General features: G+C 36.1%; 1 protein-coding gene across 1 annotated transcript in view; it reads left to right on the top strand.

Moving 5' to 3' along the window:
• EPHA6 (EPH receptor A6) overlaps positions 1 to 19,045 on the top strand; it is a 338,000-nt gene that overhangs the window by 48,832 nt on the left and 270,123 nt on the right. The window contains exon 3 of the mRNA XM_008061379.2: positions 2,030 to 2,192. Coding sequence (XP_008059570.2) covers positions 2,030 to 2,192 — 163 coding nt within the window. The remainder of the gene's footprint in view (positions 1 to 2,029; positions 2,193 to 19,045) is intronic.

Raw genomic sequence — 19,045 nt, 5'->3', positions numbered from 1 at the left:
ATTACAGGCATGCGCTACCACACCCAGCTGATTTTTTGATTTATTGTAGAGATGAGGTCTTGCTGCCCAGGCGGGTCTCGAACCCGCGGGCTCAGGCAATTCACTTACCTCAGCCTCCCAAAAGCACGGGATTACAGGCTGAGCACCGAGCCCGGCTGTATCTGCTTTTCTAATAGTTCGCAAACATGTTTTTCTCCACAATATGAGTTTTAAGTCCAATCAATGTTAAAGGCCTTGATATTAGGAAGCTCCTGCTTTTAACCCCTGGCAGATGATTATAGATATCAATGATTTGTAGATTTTATTTACTTGAATAAATATTTATTTACTTTCTAATATCAAAGTCACCTAGAGTTAAATATAAGTTGCTATTTTTTGTTGTGTTTTGTTTTTATTTAGATATGTTGCTATTGTTGACTTATTTTTTCCCTTATACTTTATGTTTAATAAACAGTTTTATTATTTGGGGTACAAATGGCAAATTCAATTCCTTAGCTAAACACAGAATGATTATATAGCATATAAAGTTCAGGCAACTGGGGTCATAACGTTTTAAAATGATCCTTAAGAACTTTTTTTTCAAAAGTAACTTAGGGGAAATAATTTTTATAGTTCTAAATCTTAGAGCATCAGCAGCAAATAAATGAAGTTTAGCACATTTCCCATACGTGTAGATTTTTATAATTTGGTTTGTTAGTATGGAAGGTCTTCTAAATCGCTATGGTTTTCAGGCAAATACCAAATGAAATTCCGATGGGAATATTATAGATAGAATTTAAGCATCGAATGAATGATTCAATTAGTGACCTTGAAAGTCACTTTCATCCCTGAGAATCTCTATCTTCAGATGTGATAAGGATAGTGGAAATTAACTTGGAGACCTGTTGACCTAGCTTGCCCAGTGAATTTTGTTCATACAAATAAATTTTTTTTTAGATATCCTATTAAGATACCATTTTAGACTTACTGGGTAATAACACTATCCCAAAACAGTCTTAAGTTGAATTTCTCCCCGCCATCGGCATGTTGTAAAAAATCCTTCCTATAGAGAGGTAAAATGAACTATCCTTTTCTGAGGCAGTAGTCAAGAGAACCTATTTAAAGGACCCTGACTAACTAGATCATTCCAAATGCCCAGGTAAATTCATTTTCCATTAGTGAAGATAGGTAGTTGGGCAGGTGACACAGGAGACTGAAACCAAGCCTCCAGCCCTGCCTGACTCTGCAGGTAGGGTAAGTCTTTCCTGCTTTCCTGTCTTCAGTGCTCCTTCATGGGCAGAGGTAGATTTGTTTTTAAATAAAAATAAATGAGGTAGATTTAAAAATAAATCTGCCTTACAATCACTTTGTAACTAGTACCAGTTTAAAAGAAAATGTAAACTATAGTACCTAGGAGAGGAGTCAATTCTCCTCCAGGGGAAAAATTTCATCATTTTACTTCTTAAAGTTGATTCAACTTCAATTTTTACTACTGGGGAATCACTGAGTTACAGAACAGAGCCATTGATTTCAAGATTAAGGATTTCAAACTTTAAAAAACAATTAATTTATTTTTCCTTTCACCCACAGGTCTACCCACGGATAGCGCCGGCATTTTGGCACTACCTGCGGGTAGAAGTGAGTAGCGGGTACTTGAATTCTCCCACCTCCTCTCCTTGTGCTCTGCTGGTGTGGTCTGATCTGATGTGCCCATGTTGCTCAAGATGCAGCTGCCATTCTGTGTAAATGTGTCCTCACGCCGCCACCATTTCTTAGCGTTGGATCAGAAATCTAAATCACCAAAAACACAAGTGCAGTCGACATAAGATTAATCATCTTTCTTAAAAAAAAATTTCCAAACCAGGACCATGTCATGTGCATCATAATAATAAACAACTCAATGCTAAATTATGGAAGACCATACTTACACCTCTTTGTAATCAATACTTTTGATATTCAGAGCATAACCTCTCAGCTTAACTCTGGAATGACTCTAGGAAAAGGCCGAGGAACTCTGTTGCATTTCCTTTTTCCTTTTTTCTGCCCCCAGGAGCATGAACAGCTCACCTACTCTTCCACGAGGTCCAAAGCCCCCAGTGTCATCATCACAGGTCTCAAGCCAGCCACCAAGTACGTGTTTCATATCCGAGTGAGGACGGCGACAGGATACAGTGGCTACAGTCAGAAATTTGAATTTGAAACAGGAGATGAAAGTAAGTTTTGCACGAGGATATAAAGTAAGATGTCAATGTAGTATCACACCAGTTTGGTCTGATATTTTAAAACCAGGTGTCCCCAGTTGTTTATATCCTTGTCAAATGGGATTCTGTTCCTGTAAATATAGTCATTTCAGTTCATGTTTTATGCTGTTTCATATAGTTATTTCAGTTCATGTTTTATGCTGTCCTTAAATACTTTCATGAAATACCTTGCTCTGCCACACCTGTCTGATGGCCCAAGAATGTCCCTTTATGCAGAATTCATCACTCACGCTATTACACTGAGGTCCATGGGTAGGGTTAGTTTGTTTACCAATCCTGGTTTTAAAATGTGATACGAATGAAAACTTGGATGGGAAAACACCTCTTATCAACAGGGTGCCTGAATGAAACGTAATTGTACACCTAACCCTTAACTGTACCCCACAAAACCATAATAAAAAATATTGATTAATAAAAAAAAAAAGAAAGAAAACTTGGAAGAGAATAAAGCCATGAACAAATGATTTTAGTGGTTAGTTCAAAATTGTGAGAATTGGCATGTTATCTCAGATCAATGAAGGCAGTGATCAGGAGACACGCCCCACTGAAACTCACGCTATATGTGTGACTAAGGAGGCATAGACTCAATTAGAAATATGTGTTAGTTCCGTAGCCTCAACATGCCAGTAACTAAAATGAGAGAAGAAGGGAGGGAGATATTTCAATGTCACATTAACATTGGCTTTGAAATCTTTTACTCATTCTAAACCCTGTTCTACCATGGCATTCTTGCTGGTTTTCAGAAAAGTGTCTTACTACTGTCTTGGTGAGGATGATAGGGGTTGCTTTTGCTATGCACCTTTATGAAAAAAATGTCCAAGCATATCATTATAATAAAAATATGTCCCCATCATTACTAAAATTCTGTATTAATGTAATAATTCAAGAATAATAAGTTGACTGTAGTAATTCCTTATAAATAATAATAATACCTTCTATTTGTGGAGTCCCTAATAAATGCCTGAAATGATGTGTAGTATTTTACATTTATTTTCTCTTTCAAACCTTTCAACATCTAATCATTCAAGTGTTATTTTTCTAATTTTATTTATAAGAAAATAGCAAATGTATCCAGCTAGTAAGAAACTAAGCTAAGATTTGAAACTGGGGGTTGTCTTCTTTCAAAGTCTGGGCTAAATTATTCCACCATCCTGCTAAGTCCTATCATTTGGATTAATATGCAGTGCTAATCATAAGACCATGAAATAAGCCACAATTTCTCCAGGTTATCACTCCCTCAAAGTGAAGTCACTTGGGTTTAAATTCTATAACACAAGGAATGTTCTGTTGTTCTTAAGTTGATGAACAATATCGATCCATAAGAACTTGTTACAACTATATCTAAATTTAAAAGGGAAAGCACTGATGTATTCAAGTAAGAAGACTAGAAGAAACTGCATGTGTTAAGAAAAAAAAAAGAAGGAGGCCAGCTCAGAGAGAGTGGGTAAACTAATTACTAAAAAGAATACTTATAACCTGGGTGTAAACATTGATGATAGTCACTTCAATCCTGCTAAAGACTGTTGACTTCTCAAACTAGAGACTAAATTATTAGGAGTAGAGTATAATGATCAAAAAACATAACTCCACAGTAAAATCAATATGCAAATATCCAGAAACGTGTCCCACTCTGTCCTATTGACTTTTTTTCTGCTCACATATGAAGGCAAGGATACAACCCAAGGAAAACTTGCTTCAAGGAAGAGACAAGCCACTGTCTTTCTCAGGCTGTGTTTATTGCACAACCTGGAAAATATAATAGCCTCTCAATTCTCTTACTTTATTTCACAGATGAAGAAATTGACCTAACTTTTAAAAGTGTGAAATTTTCGAGTATTGAATTGTTAAGTTAGAAATGCCCTCTCAGATAAACTTATACAGCCAACTCAAAATAAGTCATTCGTGTTCATTTGGGGCTTATCGAGAAGACAATCTTGTTGAATAAAAACAATAAATTCTGATCCAAATATTAAATTATTGATTTGGTTTACACTCATAGTACTTTCAAGACAAGAATTCCTTCAGTTGTTATGTAGAAGAAAATGTCCTTTCTTAGCAGAAAGGTCCCATACTCACCAATGACTCAGTATAATATTCATTCATTTAAACAAGATGTATAGGACACTAATATGCATCACACTCTGTGTGAGGCCCTGGGGATAAAATAATAAGTGCTAATAGCCTTTGCCTTCATATAATTACAGTCTATATTTGCGGGAGGAAAATGAAAATGTAGTAAAAAGTACAAGATTAGTGACATGTACTATCACAAAGATATACAAAGTGCATGGCGGCAGCATAGAGAAGAGGCCTGATTCATCGCCAATCAATCGTGAGAGGCTTCTGGGGGATGAGAGATCGGAGCTCTTTTCTGAGTAGTCATGGACCAGCGAAAGCACTGAGGCCTGAGATAGCATGAAAAATTCAAAGAGCAAATAATTTGGTGTGGTTGCAATGAGGTAATATGGCATGGGTCCTGAAAATATGGAGGCTCCATCAGAGAATTTGATTACAGGGGTGACATGAGTAGCAACGCATGCAAAACTCTATGCTGAACAGTGTGCATACATTATCCCATTTAATTCTGATAGAAGTATGCCTCATTTAAGAGACTTAGGTAGCTTTACCAAAATCTGGTAACTAGTGAGTGGAGGCAGAAGAGTAGAACCTAGAAACAACTGGCAATAACAGTGGAAGATGCTAAGAACTATGCTCTGAATGGCTGATTTGTGAATGCCATGAACGTGACTTTGATTAGACCCTTGAAGAGGTAAAATGTCTGAGAAGATCCTGAAAAAATACATTTGTCTAAACCTGGAGTCTGAGTACATAGAGTGGCTATGTCAATTTACAGCCTAAGGGTAAGTCATTTAAAGGATCATTAAAAAAAAAAATCTGGTTAACTTTAAATTGCATTTTCAAAGCATGCTGTTTTTACCCAGAAGAGAATATCAATGAATAATGCCATAGTAGGATATGAGTAGGTTTATCATAAATTTAGAAATATGATGCTATAAATCTCTCAATTGATGACATCAGTTTTTAAATTTTATTTTGTCTTTACACCCTCCTGCCTTGTGTTTGAATTTTTATAGCTTTTGTTGCTTGGGTAGTGCCTGGATTATTGCAATTTCAACTTTATTAAGTTCTCTTTTGTGTATTCCACTTAATTAACTAACTTTATCATACACTCATAGAGATGGGCTGTAGGTTGAGAGGAGTGATTTGGTACTTGTTCATTTGATGGTCTGATTCAAATTGTTTAAAGAAAGCAAAATGATAAAAAATGATTAGATACTTTTTTTATACCTATTTTATTTTGTTCAACTTGTAGTTTGCTAACAGCCAACAAGACTGTAATATAAAATATGAAGTAATTCATTTTGAAGATTATAATGTTCATAATTGACTACTTTTGCTCTGAAAACATAGTAGCATCTGACGAGCAACCATGGTGACCCTTCCTGTACTTCCAGACCAGTGCTTGGGTTTGTTTTTGTTTTTACAGCATCAGAATATGCTAGTGGAAGTTGAATAACAAATATGAAAATGCTTGTTCCAACTGCTAGCATTATGAAATGAGACTACTTAAACTAGGCTCATTCTTTTCTTCACTCCCTAAGTTATAGAAACACCTTATTTCATATGTGTATATAGACATGGAGAGATAGAAAGAGAGAGAAAGAGGGAGAGGGAGAGATTCACTCATATACAGTAACAAAATACTTTCCTTTTATGTTTCAATGTTCACATTTTATGTCTTTTAATTTCTCACCAGACTAAATATACAAGTATTATGTTTGCTAACAGCATAGATTGAGTGCCTATTGTGTACTGGCCTTATTATTAAGTATTGTACTTTATTTCTTTCCCCCTTTTAAAAATTAGGTTTTAACAAAATTATAATAAATTTACAGAATCAGTAGTAAGAAAGCAAGAATATAAAAATATTCCATGTGTATTTTCTTGAAAGATAGATGGAAATTAGGTGTCAGTTAGAAGCAAATAAGAATGTTGTCAAAATTAAAATGAAATTTATACCCCAAAGTGTCAACAGTATACACATATCCACAAGCACACTGGTCAATCACAGTCCTTTTATGCCCATATGGCTGAAGCAGTGGAAATTTTAACTTCCTCAAATTTGTTATTATTTCAGAACTTATTTTCTGGGCTTTTTCATAGAGAAAAAGGTAAAATCAAAATAAGAAACAGTTGGTGTCATCAATAATATCCATACCTTTTAAACTACTTGAAAAACATATTTGGTACATTTATAACAATGCTCTGTTAAAATTACACCTATATATATTTAAAGGCAATAAAAACAATTTAAAGATAAGGAAGTCAAATTTTTATTTTTATTTTAAAACCACCATCAAGATTTACTGAATATTCAAATACATTTCATAGTAACAGAAATTAATTTTATATCTGTATTTTTAAAAACCATATATTCTACTGGACTGTAGCCAGCTTGAACCTTTTGCTCAAATACTGGAAAATAACATGTGAGTTATCAAAAGGGAACAGAATCCATAGCTTGAAGCCAATTTTTGAAAGAAAATTGGAATTTTATATGCAATAATTGGCAATTTACCTCTTCTGTTGCCATAATAATTACTTAAATGACCCAGGAGAATTAATATATTCCCAACATACAAGCAATGCAATCCTTTTCCCTGAAAAGATTAATTGTAGTTTAAATTTTAACAACATGTAAATTTAGATTTTCACCTGTGGGCTACATAAATCAGTTTTGTAGCACAAAATTCACATCTGTCAACATTTTAAAATGCATTATTTATCAAAAGTAGTAATAATGGATTACATTTTTATCACATAAAAAAACCATACAAAAATCATCATGATGCAACATTAACAAACCAAACTATAACTAAATTACAGTGGTCATTTCAAAATCAAATCTTATGTCATGCTTTACATAGTTATAGAAAAAGTGGTGTGAATAAGTTTAATCACTTAACTATTTTGAAAATTCATAAGATTTAGCTATTTTAGTATGGTTTGATTTTAAGCAATTTGATTCATTTTAACAATTTATAGGTAGGAAATTATACTAAAAATTAGAACTCAAGATTATGTCTCTAGTTTCTTCTTTCCTAATGCATTCTCTGTCTCCGTTTAACTAATTTTTTTATTCTTCGTGTTATACACTTAAAAATTCTAAATTGTGGTTTATTTTTTATTGAACAGTGTGTGAATTTCTCAGTATTCAAATCTCTCTCCAAATTGACATTATTTCCATTCATTTCCCTCAAGTTACTCTAAATTCTGGGGAAACGAGATTATTTGGATGCTTCATACACAAAATATTTTATCTCTTCATCATAGTTAAGGCTATTTTATGAATTTCAAATGGAATATTCAGAAAACTACCACACAACACATGGCCACTCTAGCTCACGTCATCATTCCTAGAGTGTTATTAATCATTCCAACAAGAAATCATCACTTTTCCCTAGGACTTTCTAAGTATTTTATTGTGCAAAGTCTTAATTCTTTACTAAACTGTAAACTCTTTAAGATCAAGAACTATAAGCAACATATCTTTATGTCTCATAAATACACACTTAGGTTCCAATATGCATCTAATCAAATAGAGAAAATGTGATTTTCAAAAAGCTAAAATATGAAGCAATAGTATGTTGTCTGCCAATTCAAAAAGAAAGAATCAAATAATTATATTCGCCACAGATAGGCAATATTGCTTGCTTTATTTGGGGTAACAAGCTCTAACTAGCTTGAGTCATGTAAAAATATTGTATGTGCTATTTTTATTACAAATTAACTGTTAATTCTAAAACTTGGGGCATTTTAGGTACAGTAAGATGACATTTTTGTTGTTAACACACTTCCCTCCTTGAACTTCTTTTTTAGCAAAACCTCTATCATGCTTGATCCAGTCTGTTGGTTGAAACACAATCTGCACTGCTTCAATTACTTAGGATGAAATTAGCTACATCTTTATTAATACCAGCCAGAAATTTTGGAATGATTATTAATGGTGGCGCATGAAGCAGAAAGAGGACCAGCTGACCCTGGTAGAGTAATAAAAAAGTTAATTAATCAAGCAGGGGGCAGATTTCATATTTATGAGTCTACCCAGAGGAGGACAAATTCCAGTATATAAGACTTTAATTTAAAATAATCTCCAATCACTAGCACACTTTCCATGTTGGCAGCGATGGCTATCTAAATGCAAACATCAGTGGGAAAGAAGAGTTTTCTAGCAGTTAGGTTGTCTGAATATAAAGTAGCCTGTCCTGTGAAGTAACGAAGTCCCCTTATAATAAGAATTGTGCTGAGGCTAGCTGGGTACTTGTTTAGCATCTCATAAAGGGAATCCCTGCCTTGTTTAGGAGGTTGAGATAAAAGTTTAATGTCAGTTCTCACATTGAGATTTCATAACAACGTAGCATTTCTTGAGTTCTGATCATGTTCTGAGCACAATTCAATCCTTTCTGGCTACTAAAAGATATGTAGCCTTTATATACAGCCTTTGAAGTACAGTCATTTACCAGTACTTTCCCACAGGTAGGAAGTGTCAGAGTGAGGGGTATTATAGCGCTTGGCCCTTTTCATACTGATGCTCAGAACCAAGAGTGAGTTTCCTTTCTACCCATTCAGTATGTTCACTGTTATTATTCACCTTGGTCATTACTTCTAATTTTCTATGTGATTATTCCCTATTCTTACCTCCAATTTTTTACCCTCCTTTAATTAATTTCATTCCTCCTTAGAATAATATAACTTTAAATTTAAACAGATTTTCAGAAGACTATAATTATTTATAAATCACTATGCATCAAGTTCAGAGCTATGCAGTGTTTTAATGCAGATTTCTGGATTCATAAATATAGGATAGACCAAACATAACACTCCAAAGGGGCAAAATAATGCTGATGGTATGATTTCTTTAAATGTGCAGGGTCTTGGTGAAGAGTAACTATTTGCATAGAAAAAGGAAGTCTCCCTTTAAGAGAGACTGCATTGACAAAAGAAAGAGAGAGATTCTGTTTCAATTTTGTCTAGATCAAATACGAATTTTAAATGATGGGAACTAGCCTTATGTACCATGAGACAGATTGAAGGCCTTAATATGAAAAATATTAAAGATCATAACTTTGCTAAATGGGCTGGAAAGACAATCATTCACTATTAACAGGTACTTAGAAGTTGTAAAATGTCCATATCCAAGTGCAGTGTTACCGTTTGGCTTATATCTAACAGGGAAGTGACAAACAGCAATGGGTCTATTTCTCAATAAAGAAGGTAGGCATGTTTTAAGCCAGTAACATATATAGCACCTTATACAAAAATGTAATTTCTTTGGTATATAAACCATAATCTTTTGACTGGAAGTTTTAGTAAGATCAGGGAACATTTCTTTTCTGCTTTTCTTTTTATATAACTTGTGTCTGTGCAGTGTGAATTTACTTTCAGCAAATTTCAAGGAGACAGTAGAGCATTATTAACTGGAGTCACCAAGCTGTACACTGGATCTTCAGGACTTCTTCTTCTTATAACTGAAGGCATGCACTCTTGGACCAACATTTCCCTGTTTGTTTTTCATTTCTGTACTTCTTTTTTTGTTTTTGTTTTTTTGAGTCAGAGTCTCACTCTGTTACTCAGGCTGGATGCAGTGGCACACTCATGGCCACCACAACCTTGACCTACTGGGCTCTGCGATCCTTCCGCCTCAGCCTTCCAAGTAGCCAGAGCTACAGGCATGCACTCCACACCTGGCTAATTTTTTATTTATTGTAGAGATAAACCTTCTAAGTAGTTGGAACTACATGTGTGCACCACCACACCCGGCTAATTTTTTCTTGATTTATTGTAAAGACTAGGTCTCGCCAACTTGCCCAGGCTGGTCTCAGACCCCTGGGCTCAGGAAATCCTCTCGCCTCTGCTTCCCAAAGTGCTGGGATTTCAGACATGAGCCACTTCTGTGGCACCCAGCCATTTCTGTACTTCTTATATTGCTTTGCATGCATCTGGCAAATAGAAGTTGTTCAAAGTATAGCAAGTGAATTAATATTACCCAATAAGTAATCTATGGACATACATTTGTTGCTTCCACAACATTACATGTATTTTATTATTCTATCTATATATTTTCAGTATCTTTCTTTGATTAATTTTGTACACATATTAGCAACAGGCAGTATGCTGAATGCTGGGACTACAAAGAAAATAATATATTGTCTGCGTCTTCAGGAAGCTCATCCCTAAACCATGCTAGAGACTAACAGAGTTCCTTATTTATGTAATTCTCAAAGTCTGATTTTAATTTGACTTGATTTGAAATGGACTATTTTTTCTATCAGCCAGCATATGAATTGCCTGAATTTTTCTGTCAAGCTGCTTGACTTCACAACCTTGAATTCCTCACAAAAGTAAAAGTGTCCTTAGGCATTTCAAATTGCTTCAAATTTAGTGAAAAATATATTCTCTATATAATACTTGAGGATTTAGAGCCACTCTTCAGACTACACAAATCAGCTTTATTGGCTTGTATTTTGAAGTGGCTTTTTAAAAGTCATGTTTTACTTGTTAGAAAAGTATCAAGGGCAATGTGAAGGAAACCTGATTTCTCATTATAACCATATGGAGGTCTGTCCAGAACTGCTGGTATGATTCTCGATTATGCTTGACCTCTCACCCCCACAGTTGCACAGCCGTATACCAAGCTCCAGAAGGGAATAGGAGTTTTGTGTTGTTCAGTAATATATAGAATGGTGTTTTAAGACACTAAGTACTAAAGAATGGAGTTTAAAGTGTTAAGGGAGCTCAGAGTGTCACAAATGTGGTTCTTGCAGGGGATAGGTAAAAACACATGATGCTGGGATGAAGTTGACCTTGGGAAGTCACAGACTGGAAAGATGACATAGCATAGGGCTTTTTTTTTTCTTTTATAATTTTATTCCCTGGTTAAATTCTATTCATATGCTCATCCATCATTTTACAGAGCTAAAAAAAAAAAAAATCAAAGAATTGAGTGAAAGAACCACCAAAATATCCAAGTCAAGTTAAAGGTATTTTGTATAAAATTTAAAAATATTAAATGTTATATGCTCATGTCAAAACATAGAGATATAGTTTGAAAATGTCAAATTTACATAGTGTCACTATGCAATAAAAATCATTTTAAATGTTCTAATGTAGCATCTTTTAAATTTGCATTAACTCATTGCAAGACATCTGTTTTTGCTTTCCCTCACCATGAAGTCACAATATTGAATGGACAGTTGTTTACACAGTAAACCCCGCCAGCTCTGTGAAGGCCTGTGTGAAGAATTAAGAAGCAGCTTAAGTGTTCTTGTTACACTTTACTCTTTCACAAGAAGCTGTAGTTCCCTTGAAATTTAAGTGGAGTAACAAGAATTCTTGGCAAAATCGCAAGAGCCCTTTAAAAGATTTAGCTGTGTGTGCATAAACCCAGGCATGACATGTGTGAGCACATGACTGTACTCTAAAGATAGGCAAAGTAGCAGAGTATGGCAATCTTGCAGCCAGATATAAAAGAGCTGATTCACAACCAACTGAATTTCATACTCTCTTATGCGTTTGGAAAACTGAGCATTCATTTAAAAATGCTCTTGCACTAGAGTTTTTTTTTTTAATTAGCTATCTTACATTTGCTGAATACATAACCAGAGAGCAGACTAAATAATTGTCAACAAACAATTTCACAATTCTGTCAACAATAAACATAGTGATATTTCTTACTGAAGTTAGCACGTATGTGTGTATACATGCATATACATAGCACAAATATTCTGCATTCATACGTGTGTCCTATTCTTATTTTGATATAAATTGATAAGAATGGCAATATTTTAATATTGTTGGATAAGTTGTTATGCTTGGAAGTAAAGATAATTCATTTCAAAATCTGATGTTGTTTTTTTCCCAAATTGAGTGTAATGAGAGAGAAAAGGAAGAGCACTTGAGAGGGAGCAGTAGAAGCCAAAGCAAGCAGAAGAATGTTCAGTTGTGCAACTAACTCTCCCAAAGTCAAAAGATTCTAATTAAATTAATTGAACATATTAATTATTTAAATTAAAAATATTTAATTTATTAAATTGATTTAAATATATTCATGTAAAAGATATTGGCCAATGACAACATAGCAATGGTTGGGACAATGATAGAGGGAGGCACTGTGGATTCAAAGGTGAGAAGGATGAACTGGTTCCCTGCGTTCACAAAAGCTGCGAGAGGTTCAAAATATTAACCAAGACTCCAACAGAGTTTCCTATGCAATGGGTAGGGAGCACACACGCACCAAAAAACGCACGCAAACAAATGTGTGTCAAGTAGAACTTCCAAAAAGAAGTCATGTCTTGAAGGAGACTCTAAAGTTAAGTAAAACTTGGCCATGAAAGTGATTGATGATGGGGTGAGGCTAGGGGTAGGGGGAGAGGAAGGCAGGGGGCGCTTTCATTCTCTCCTGGAAAAGCCTGAGCAGGTGTACAGATCAAAGACAGCATGGAACTTTCTAGTACCTGAAGAAAGTATGGCTAGAACTTGGTTACCAAAATGTGGGCCCAAAGGCATCAGCAACACTAGAAATGCACATCATCAGCCTTCACACCAGACTTACTAAATCAGAAATTCTGGGTGTGGGACCCAGTATTCAGTGCTGACAAGCCCCCTGGATGATTCGGCTGCTAGCGCTTGTTAGAGAACCAGCGGCATCATCAGAGAGTGGGAGATAAGTGTTTGGGGTAAGGAATAGTGTGGATAATAATCCTGTTCCAAGAAATATAAGACATGGGGTTGGTGAAGACCATGCAGTGCCACCTTTACCTTGCAACTGAGGCTAAAACTTACTGGGTTTCTATTTTTTCCCCACCTCTCTGTAGTTGTGGAGACAGGCCAGCTGGAGCTCACTTCCTGTAACCGACTTCCCATAACTGACTTCCCGAGAATCATTGCTAACACATCTAATTATTTTCTCACCTTCATTTGATCTGCCCTAAAAATAAGACTTTCCAAGTACTTTTTTCATTGACATGCCTATAGCTGTCATAACTTTCAAATTCCCTAGAGACTATTTTAGCCTTAAGAAGTCACCTTCTGAAGGTGTCAGAACCTTGGGAATTATCCACTTAAATTCTAACACATGCCTGCTGTCTAGTAGCACGTAGGCCCGCTTTTGCTCTCCGTGCCAGTATGTTGGACTTTCAAGATCCAGTGACCTCCTCCCCGGGGTCTTCTGAGAAAACTGAAGCTGAACTGTCCCATGTCACACCTTCAAAGAAAATAGGTTAGTTGTAGAAATCCTAGAAATTAAGTTATCTGAGAAACTTCGTGGATCTAGATAGCATTGAGGTAAACATGATATGTCAGCAAAGCAAAGTTAGACACCAAGACTAATATGCCACTCAGAGGTGCCATTGGCTTGTCTCAGGCTCGGTGGCACGCTTTATGTTCTAACATACTGCATTCAGTTAGGCATCACAGGACTCAGTCTCTTGGCTCATGAGGCTTCTCCACTTTAGACTTCAATTCTTCCTCAGTAAAATTAAGAGAATGTACTAGATCAGCTTCCCTTGCTCTAAACATGGGAAACTTCTAGTAAAGTAATGAAGAATTTGGGCCAGATCAGTTTGGATCAACATCAAACTCTGTCACCCGTCTTAGGACCACAGGAAGACAGTGTAGTCAATTTACAGTTTGGTTTTCTCATGAGAAAACTAGAAATTTATTCAGCTGCATGCACCGTCATTTATTCAACAATTATTTGTGAGAATCCATTCTGTACTAAGTGCTGTTCTACATGTTAGGGATCGAGCACATATAGACAAAAATCCCTGCTGTTCTGGAGAATTCTAGAGAGGGGAGCAAACTATAAACCAACTGTAAGCAAAATACGTAGTACATCAGGTGGTGCAGAGCTGTGATGTGTTGCTGATATTTCCCCTCCAGCACCCAGCTAGTGCGAGCTCTGCATGCTGAGGCTCATAGCTGAGACTTGCCCCTGGCCAAAGAAAGCTGCATGCCACAGGGAAATGCCCTCTCCCCAGGGGCGATCAGAATCCAGGGCTGTGTTAAAGTGAGGTACAAAGGCCCAGCCCAACCCAGGACCTCTCTGAAGGGCCATCTGAGCTGCAGAACTCCCTGAGGTCTGCGGAGTTCTCTGCAGCTACCACATTCAACTGCTGCAGCCCCTTCTGCTTCCAGCATTCCCCCACGTGTTCACACCAAGGTTACTCCTCAGTAAACCTGCTGCATGCTGAGCTCCGTTGCAGAATCTGTGTCCCAGGAAACCCCATCTAAGACAGATGATGAAAGGTGCTCTGGAGGGGCGTTCTATGAATATGCAACGATTCAGTGCGTGTGTAGTATTTAGCAGAGTATCCAGCCCTCATGCCTTCAGAGCTCGATAAATGTTGATTAGGAATACTCATATTATGGTTATTAACTTCCAAACCTAAAATCACAATCCAACAACTTCAAAATAGTATCAAAAGAGCAAAGCTGGGAAGGAGTGCCTGCCTCCGAGTGTGAGAAAAGTACTCAGTGTGGTGCCTGATACACGTAACACATGATCATCCAGTGTTAACTGTCACTATAATTCTACTTGTTGCTTTGAATGATGCAGCTGTTGAAAACTTCATGGAGGAGGGCCTTAGCTTTGTCTTGAAGAAAATAAAGGATGTAAGTAAGCAGAAAGAAGAAGGAAAATGTTTGTGATAGCCATGACTCATGCAATAAAATTTGGCAGGTGTTTCTCAGGTAAATAGACAACTAAACAGAACTAGTGAAGAGGAATTTTGTATAAAAGTTCAAGATTTGTACTCACCTAACCTCAGTTGTAGATCTTGACTCTGTTACTTCCTAAATATAAGACTTTACGAAAGTCAGTTATCCATTCTGTGCCTCAGTTTCCACATCTGGAAAGTGGGGATAAGAATACCACCTATTTTCTAGCGTCCTTATGAATATGCAGTGATTCACTGCATGTACAGTACTTAGCGGTGTCCAAACATCATGTGGTTAGGCCCAGCCCCATTGCATCAACCCAGGACCTCTCTGAAGGGTCATCTGAGTTGCAGAACTCCCTGAGGTCTGCATTGATTAGGAATACTTATATTTATTGTTATTAATTTTGATTCTAATATTCCATTCTAACAACTTTAAAATCGTATTTAAAAAATCTTAATCAAATCATTTTCTTATTCTTCTCTTTGACATTTTATTTTTCAAATCCATTAACTTATCCTTAAGACTAGTTGGCTGTTCTTGGTGTTAGTTTTTGTTGAATTCATACAGGTGACATAGAAGGGTGAGTACAATCCCCCAAATGTGCTTGCCTCCTGAGGCTTAAGCACTGAACAAATGGACTCAGTCAAGAAAACTCTGTACTTGAGCTGAGATTGCAGGTCTCAGCCAGCACAGTAAATGGGTTAGGGAGCCTCCATTAGGTCCATTCCAGAAATACCAATATCTTGTGGACCCAGAGCTACTGTCTCTCCTGTTTCTATATTATCCCAAATTATTTAATAGTTTGACTACTTTTCTTTTAAATACAGTACTCAAAACATAAAATGTCTCAGTGCGAACAGACAACATAGGAGAGTGGACAGAAGCTCAAACTCCAGAACTGGACTATCTGTAAGTAAATTCTGGTTCTGTCATTTCTAACTATGTGACCTTCCTCACTATACGGCTTTAACAATTAAATAGCCATATGACCGAATTCCTTGCACAGAAATAAGCAATCCAAAGAAAAGCAAGCTTAGTTGTATATTGAAAACTATATCTTGGCTCAGAATAGATACTAGTTATTATATCATCTCTTGAACATAGCACAGAATATCTTGTTTGAGGAAGGGTATTACTTTTCCTAATTATTGAGTAGATAAAGTTTTGAGAATGTTTGAACTTTTATAAAAAGTCACATTTTGACTGTGCATAGTGACTGAAAAGAGGGCTACTGTTGTTCTTTTCTGGATCAATCCAAGTTGTCCAGCAGACAAACAGAGCACCAAGTGGTGCTAAAAAGACCCGGGCTTTCTAATTATTTTATCACATTCTTATTTTTCTTTCATGCTCTGTACTTCAGCTCAGAATGCCTTTTGAATCCTTCTAGATCTTTGATAGTTAATTCTTGCTTAACAGAATACTCCCAAAAATATTAATTATATATATATGTGCATATGTGTGTTTGTGTGTGTATATGTACATGTGTGCATGTATACATATTTACATCTCATCTTAAGTCATCAATATCACTCATAGGGATAAGAGAATTATAAGGTTAGTCAAATTTCATGTTCTAGAGGGAAAAAAAGTTGAATGCTTTAAGCAGTAAGTAGTATGACTTTTCCCATATATATGATAACATATCTAAATTGCCCTTAACTTTCTATAAGGATGCTTTCTCAGGAAAGTTTATTAACCAAGCAGAGGAATGTTGATTTTTATTTGCATTACTCTCTTCTTCCTTAGATCATTTGAGGCAGTTTAAAACACATACACACAAAATGTTTAATAAATTAGAAAGAGAAATAAAAAAATAGGCCCCTAAAAACAAGAAGGAGCAGTCCCATTTTGATAATTATTACTAGAGATGCATACGTGTGCACTCTCAGCCTGTGAAATTTCTAGTAGCAGTCAGAGAATAGAAAAGTTATCCTAAACTTATGCAGCACAAATGCTGCGGGAAAGATTTATGGAGGGCATTGAGGATAATGGCCTCAAGCGGAGTTTTCTCAACAGATGCAGACATTTTCTGTTTGTTTTCTCATGGTATTTTCTGACTACAACCTTCGATAGTCAAGGTAAAGTGTCACCGACTGAAGATTATTTTCCCATAGTGGGAGAAAGGAAAGTTACTTAATTGATTCTATGTACGCAGGCTTTGAAAGAAAAATTATACCTAGAAAATAAATGAAAAGAATGACTCTTCAAATTTATTTTCTAAATGTTTTGTTTGTTAATTAGGAGTTTAGAATACCCTAGTAGGGCCCTTTACAGCTATCACAGAAACCATGAGCAAAAAAGAATACAAGATTGTCCCTGATTGGGCTTCAAAAAAGTTTGAAACAAACTAGAAAACTCTCAGAAACAATGACAGTCATTCTTTTTCTGGAGTCACAAGGTCTCTCATCTCTGTCTTGCTGTCTAAGATTAGTTTGACATGTGTCCATGTTCATTTAGGAAACGATTTCTATGGCTTATAAATCACGTCTCCCTTAGTTTAACCACACATCAAAACTGCCCAACTGACTGTAAATCCTAATTCCAAATCCCTGGAAGAAGGAATGTGGTCAGTCCAATTTGGGTCAGGTCTCCATTTCTCATCCAGTTTATATCACTGAGTACCTGGGACAGAGAGAACAATCTTCCAACACCCTACCCTGTGGGTGGGGGCAGTTTTCAAAGACAAACTGAGCAAACACTGGAGAGGATGCTTATAAATACCTTTTGACGTTAGTCTTTGATGAGGGCTTGGAATGTGAGTTTTCTGCTTTCACGTGAATGAATAGATGGTACAAATGGTATAAAAATAAGATGTAGAAATCTTTCTACCATTAAAGTCGAGAAACCCAACCAATATTTGTGCAAAGGCAAAAATAAAACCTCTCCACATATGCAATGAAATGACCTGCAGGCAAAGCAAAGATTGTCCTTAGGAAGCAGATTTGAGTTTGCTCCCACCATTAGACATACTCTAGATTGTGAGTCCAGAGGCTCACATCACAGGACACCATGAAAAAAGATGATTCTGGCCTGGAAATTTTTCAAAGCAGGCTCTGCAAATCATCAAAAAGAAACCCGAGGAGTAATGCTCCCATGGAAAAAGTTAGATTGAACTGAATCGCTCTGCAGTGTGCTTCCCTGGACAAGCTATGGAAACTATGCTGGTACAGGACAGAAATAGCTGTCTCATGGTGTAGAGTTTTGATCCATTGCCTTTTGTCTGCCAAAGAAAATGATTTTCATTTTGATAAAGTTGATGATGCTCAATTCTTTCTGGCAGCAGTAGGAGAGTAGAATTATTTGCATACTGAAATCAATTCTTGTGATTGAAAATTAAACTTATATCATCAGCATCTGGGAAATGGCTTATCTTTCTATCTGCCATGATGGCAAACACCCAGTTTGTCTAAAGTCAGTGCTGTATCATGAAGATATTAATTTTTAAATAAATATAGAAAACACAATACTGTTTTATGTTTTACCTGTTTTACATTACATGAGAAGATAAATGGGTATATCAGGGAATTTTCCCTGTAGTTCAGTTTTCAGAAGGGTATTTACTCCCACATTTGAAGATCATGACACTAAGCTTCATTTTTGAGTTAACTTGATTCACTAGGCAATGAAGTTGGAATGTAGTGAAATATCAATATACATAGGCAAGCAATCTTATTTTCTTGAAAATAATAGTAGTAAGTAGTAGGGCAATATTGTGCCTAAAACTCTCTTGCTTCTAATGCAAAATCTTTAACTTGCAAATCTCACATACATGGTTTAAGAAGAAGCATGACATAAGTAATTTGGGAGACTCTGAGAAAACTGATGGAGCGTGGGTTAGGGTTAGGGTTAGGGTTAGGGGTTAGGGTTAGGGTTAGGGGTTAGGATTAGGGTTAGGTTTTTAGTGTTGGCACTTTTTTGAAAGAGTTAGTTGCCTTTGAATTATTCTAGAATTTTTCTGGGTGTTTGGTTAGAAGTTGTTTGAGGTAAACAGTTCGGTGTTTTTCAGAACATACTTCAAATAATGATCCAAAAACTTCCCTTAGAATATTTTCAGGAGATGGTCA

This window comes from Carlito syrichta, unplaced genomic scaffold, assembly GCF_000164805.1.
Source record: "Carlito syrichta isolate Samal-C Ts95f unplaced genomic scaffold, Tarsius_syrichta-2.0.1 Scaffold305223, whole genome shotgun sequence".
NCBI classification, from domain to species: domain Eukaryota; kingdom Metazoa; phylum Chordata; class Mammalia; order Primates; family Tarsiidae; genus Carlito; species Carlito syrichta.
This window is presented reverse-complemented; position numbering and strand designations above follow the sequence as displayed.